The sequence below is a fragment of the Punica granatum genome, chromosome 3, assembly GCF_007655135.1.
Source record: "Punica granatum isolate Tunisia-2019 chromosome 3, ASM765513v2, whole genome shotgun sequence".
In the NCBI taxonomy this organism is placed as follows: Eukaryota; Viridiplantae; Streptophyta; class Magnoliopsida; order Myrtales; family Lythraceae; genus Punica; species Punica granatum.
This window is the reverse complement of record NC_045129.1, coordinates 38005294-38011624: the sequence shown is the minus strand read 5'-3', so window position 1 is coordinate 38011624 and position 6331 is coordinate 38005294. Positions and strand designations below refer to the sequence as shown.

The 6331-nt window shown below is 35.4% G+C and overlaps 1 protein-coding gene across 1 annotated transcript; it reads left to right on the top strand.

Annotated features, from left to right (window-relative positions):
* The first annotated feature begins 769 nt into the window (after nt 1-769).
* Nucleotides 770-1354, top strand: LOC116200616 (agamous-like MADS-box protein AGL61). Its single transcript, XM_031531448.1, has one exon. It carries the CDS (start codon nt 770-772, stop codon nt 1352-1354), a length of 585 nt encoding a protein of 194 aa, XP_031387308.1.
* Nucleotides 1355-6331: the final 4977 nt, after the last annotated feature.

Below are 6331 nucleotides of genomic sequence, written 5' to 3'. Positions count from 1 at the left end.
AAAATCATGTGCCTGAGATGCTCTTCTGATGCTCATCCCTGAAAATTGAGAATAATGGTGCTGACATTTAATTCTATGTATATAAATATATGCACATTCCTGTGTAGGTTTGGTACATCAGGAGTTTCTGATGTCCAAAACAAATATTAATTATATTCTTCATGACGGTCGATCATAACAAACATCTACAAGATTATATTCGATCAACCAAATAGGTAAATACATGCCACGATGTTTTTTTTTGTTTTTTAGTTTTTATTTTCCTCCTTTTCTTTTAATTCCCCTTTTTTTTATGATGAAACACTGGGTTGAAACCTAAAAATTAGCCTACGTTTCTCCTATACACATGTCAAATTCCACATATTTGTACGTAAGGTATCAAAATTAACTTGTCTATTTATTTAATAGTATTTCTCATATTTACTAAAACTTGCACATGGCAACTAACTAACGAAAAAAATATATTGCATTTTGGCACATTTTCCTCCTTTTGGGTTTGCATTTATGATTCATATAAATACTACCAACATTAAATTCTTGGAATGGAAATAAAGTTTAAAATCTGAAGGAAAAAGAAAATAGTAAGAATCCGAGGTTTGTTCTTATTAACGTGCCATGTATATTCAGATTCTCTACTTGCTATGAATTCATTGCACGATGATCATATAACTACGAGGAAAAAATAATGAGTGGGCATCATCACCTTAAATTTTCAAACTTAATCATGGAGGGTACTGTTAAGAAGACTCGAGGGAAACAAAAAATAGAGATGAAAAGAATAGAAGATGATGATGATCGCCTAGTCACATTCTCAAAGCGTAGGTCCGGCATATATAAAAAGGCAAGTGAACTCGTTACTCTTTGTGGTGCAGAGGTTGGGGTTGTTATCTTCTCACCAAGGGGGAAGCCCTTCTCATTTGGGCACCCTTCTATCCAAGCAGTCGCAAACCGATTCTTAAATCGGAATATCACTTCAGTCTCAGATCACAAGATTCAAACCATGGTCGATGCCCATCAAAGAATGAGGATGGACCAAAACGTTGAGTACCTCAATCAACTCGTGGATCTGCTAGATGCTGAGAAGAATAGAGGGAAAACCCTGTCAAGGATAGCTCGCGCGACGAGGGAAGGCCGGAGTCATGCTCATTGGGAGCTTGGGTGGTGGGAGCAGCCTCTTGATGAGCTCTCACTACACGAGCTGAAGAAAGTGGCATTGTCTATGGAAGCATTTTATAGGGACCTCCGTAACTGCCTGAACCACCCAATTGATGTAGCTTCCCTTAGCCTTCCCAATCCAATGGCCGATCTCACGGCCATAGATGATCCGGCTAATGTGAAGGAGGTTCAGGATTAAGATTTGATTCCTATTATGATGATAATATATTATATTTTGTGATGTCCGTCTTATGTCAATTGTTATTCCTATCCGGTTATTATTATAAATTAATTGATACTCTCGACACAGAAAATGTAATTAACACATATGACATGTTATTAATATAGATAAAAAAAATATAAAAATTATGTTTTTACCAATAAATAAAATAAACATTATAAATTACGAGCGAGAGTCGAATTAAAGTGAACATCATTATGGTATGCAATTACTTATTTAAATCTTATGAAAATGCGAGTAACATATACATTAAGAGATATATAATTTTGTAATATGTATATGTCCATACGAAAATGGTAGATATCCTGTAGAGTCGATGGTGTTGGAAAATTTATAGTAAGTCAAAAGATGCTGGTGAAATGAATTTTCAAGTCTTCAATTTACAAAATATCTAGCTCATTTAACTTAGAAAAATTACATATCTCGAGAGTTTTTTTTTCAATTATCGAGAAATCTTTCAGTTTTTCAATATTTTCTTTAATTGTATATTACCATTCCAATAATGTGGACATATGCCCAAAATTTCACTAAATATAACCGAAACGCATATAGTAAAAATTCATTTAATTGAAATAGACAGTTCACTCTTGCGAAGCTGGGAGGTTTTAAATTTTGCTTTACGTGGCAACCAAGTGTCGCTCGCCGTCTTTTATATATATAATTTTATGTTACCGTTCAAATAATATCAACATGTATCCAAAATTATTGAATATAACCAAACAAAATACAGTAAAGATTCATTTAATTATAATCGAAATGTCAATTTATATGAAGCGAATAGTATTAAATTTGACTTAACATGTCACAATTACGTCTCGCTTCTCGAGTTATATATATTTTTTTCGGTTTTTTTATCGGGAGTTTATATTTATATTGATTGTTTAATGTGATTCCTGCATTTGACAAATCCCTAACTGTATGGAAATTGGGTACCTATAACAGCTCGTACTTTCGTGCATATTAATTATGTGAGCACCACGTATGTAATAACATATATAAATGTTTACGCGAAAAAGAAGAAGTTATAACTAGGTAAAACTAATGATATGAACGAATTAAATGTATCACATAATTTGTACACGTCGATTAATCGTTACCCCGACCCAGAATATATGTGATATATAAACGGTATATATGGATGAAACTATGATTTACAAATATTTAGTTTGTCAACTCTGTATCTTAAATTAAGGATCTCACATAAAATTTTCAAGAACTCCCCATAGGAAAAAACGGCTTGTGGTGATAATTTTTTTCCGACCCTTCGGGAAATGTCGGGAAAAGTATTCGAGGTAAGATCTGAGGCGCCGTCAACCAAAATGTCGCCCAAGGAATAACTTTCCCAACGCTTGAGAGGGTCCCTAAAGTCCCCAAAAACGTCGCCGGAAGCCCCTCTTACTGTAGTGACCGTTCGTTTCATTGTTTAAAAATTAAAGAATTATTGTCAGACGATAATAGTCGTCAAAGTTCCGCCGATTTTGGAACTTGTGGGGAAAGAATTTACAACTATAGCACAAGATGTAGTATGCTACTGCAAAAGTTGTATGTACGCAAAACGCAGTCAAGTTATATATAATATAGTGAGATTGATCATTATTTTGAAAATGGAGGTTGCTAATAAGCTCGTGGCACGAGGAACCAACCTCACGTGTGACATCGAATAGAAAATTACATGCTTTAGCTCATTGTCCTATGATTAAATTTATTTGTCAGTGTTAACGTTGCTCCCGACGATCCCCGTTCATATGTGTATTTATTTCGCGGATGTTTCATATTAGCTGTCAACGAACTTAGAGCCAAATCTATATATATCATAGAGAAGCTCAACTCAATCTAGCTTCCATATTATAATAACATTTGAACAAACATAAATTGGATTTATTTCGGGGTTTTGTGAAGCAGGCGCCTCGTTAATTGTTGAGAGTTTAGGAATCTCACGCCAAAAAATTAAGAGGAATTAAATAATGTATAAGAGATTAGGTATCATAACCAATTAGCTCAAGCTTTTGGGTTGAAGACTGACCTAATCGTTTATATGACTAATGGAAATTTTACATGGTATCAGAACAGGTAATGTTTCCGGGCACTCGTATGGGCACGCACTACGCCGAGTCTAATGTCTCTTTATGAAGGCAGCCAATGTGTGTCCGTTGTTGAGGGCAGGTTTTCAAGTGCACATTAATTAGCACGTGATGGATCACGTGTTGTCACGTGAGGACTTTTGAATTAGAAATGAGTCTAATAGCTTATAGGCCCAATAAATTTTTTACATTAATGGAGCTAATTAATTGAGATTAATATATTCCTCTTAATCTACAAGACTGGTACCCGACGGATACTAATTAAGAGGTCACTAAACGAACCAATTACAAGATTCATCAAGAAAGTCCAATTATTATGATAAATATGATAAATTTTAGATGCTGGATGGAAGGCCGACCCATCATGGCAAAACATGCATGTCGATCAACATCACATGGCCGGGTTCGAAGAGAAGTTAGCTTGCTTTGCAAGAGCATCCGGAGACCAGAACTTGATATTGCGGCAATTATTCTATGTTGTACGTACGTGTAAGGCCCTTGAACGCAGGTAACAAATTGTCGAATGGGCTTAGAACATGTTTTTATAACGTTTGCTATTAATTTCTAGCTAGTTTCGAGTGAAGTGTACTGATATATCCCAAAGTCAAAAAATTACTCCTCCATGAATCCCTCTATTGTATTAAATTTATCGATCTCTTTTATAATTGAAAAAAAATCTAAATTTTTTCTCAAACTATAATGAAGATCTTTCATAATTCACAACAAAAAAAACGGGTATGTGAGAAAATGTCCAACTATATATTATAAGAGCATAATAAAACACTTTATCTACCGAGTAAGTTACAAAGGAAAATAATGTGAAATGATCACATCAGAATATAGCGGATAGAATTGCATTTTTCCATTTTGAAATCGTTAATATTGATCACGACCTGTTAACTATATTTTATCGTTGATCTAAGTGAAAACAGTCTAAAACAGTCTAATCCCAACACAGTCAAATCAAAGCAGTTAGAGTCTCTTTGATTTGTTCAAACCAGCGATGCCTCTGGAAGAGCTTAACAGGTTGAAAGAGCAAGCCTAACAAGAATTACCCATGTAATTATTCGAAGAGTCCCATTACTAGAAAGAAAAAGGGCAAAAAAAAAAAGAAGAAAAAGAAGAGGAAAAGGATAAATCTTAGGAACCCCAAACAAGCATGGGAAAAGGGGAGTTTGTCTACTTAAAGGAGATGTATTTACTTGACGAAGATCACATGCACGTGGCCCGCAAATACCTTCTTTTATCCGATAATCAACAAAAGATCAAAAAGGGAGGAAACAAGTTACTGAATTGACAGCTAGACACTGTCCTCGCCCAGGGTAGACCAAACAACAAATAAATTTTTTCGATTACTAAATAATATATATTTTTTTGGATAAGCGTCACAATGCGGTTGACAAAATATATATGTTATATATGTTTAGACTTTAATTGCAGCTTAAAAATTGAAAATCTACCGGAAGCACTTTCAGTCACAAATTCGACGCTTGAGTGAAGACCTATGGTTGAGGATAACTAGTGATGTTGGCGAATATGTATGTATATATACATATATCAAAAGATCAAATATAATTTGTATATTTGTTTGGAGGAAGAAGAAGATATGATAATTAAATCACAGGGGTTTTCGTGAAGATGGGAGTAGTAATTGAGATTGGGGTGGAGCACGAGACGAAGCATGTGGTTTTTGCATTGCTTTTGCCATAGCTTTTGACATGCTTGATCGAATTAACAAATGTATTAGTAAAGTAGTCAAAGATTCTAATTAATCGTCATTATACTTTACCTTATATAGATAAGGTATTTTAGTTATGTATATATAGTTTTCAAAGATAAAATCTTGTACATGATTATATATTCTAATGCAAATCATTTCACACAGTCAGTGAGGAATTCAACCATTCATATCTTTATCTTTATGGTATTAGAGTCCTAAAATCGGACAACTCCCGTGTCGGATCGATCCGACGGAAAAGTAAAGCGAAGTTGAGGTCGGTCCAACATTCGGCAACCTCTATTCCGATCTTGTTCAGCCATCATCCTACTGTCGTTGGTCTCGAACAGCTTCTGATCAGCTTCCACTTTCTTCTACGTTCACCACTGAACGATTTTCCTCCTTCAATAGCCAACTGTTCAGCCTCTGATCAGCCCTTCCTCCCTGTCCACAGTCCCAGTGAAGCTCAATGAACGGAATTATCCGTTCTAGAGAGGCATCATGAGTCTGCTGCTTAACACACATGGTCTCCTCGACTATGTTGAGGGCCGTGTTCCTGCACCAAGTAAAACTACCACTGGTGTAGCTAGTACCTCGACATGCTTGCGTTTACCGAAGACATCGGCTGTAACATCTTTTTTGCCTCGACTTCGAATGAAGCGTGGGTCAGTGTTAAGACCCAATATGTCTCCCAGACTGCTACTCTAGAAGAATTCCTAGAGCGAAAGTGGCATGACCTCCATAAAGGTGGTTCAGACACGGAGAGTTATACCAGTGCTGCCAAACGTCTAGCCACTTAATTCGCTCAAATCAGGAAACCGAAAACCTCAGCTCAACTCAATCGAAGGATACTCATTGGTCTCGAACTTGAGTGGGTGCTCCTCATTCTTGCTCGGCTGGAGTCTCTAACCACATCAACCATATCATGTATAAACAGTTTCCATAGATAGAATCTTCTATACAATTATATATTTTAATACAAATCACTATAAGTGAGGAATTTCCACTCGTACCTTCATTTTTATGTATAAAACAAACAATTTTTTTGGGACTTGATCTCTGCTAATTAATATTGTTAATAAAACTTATCATTAAATAAATTAATAATTTGGTGTAATATAAAATCATGGTCATCTG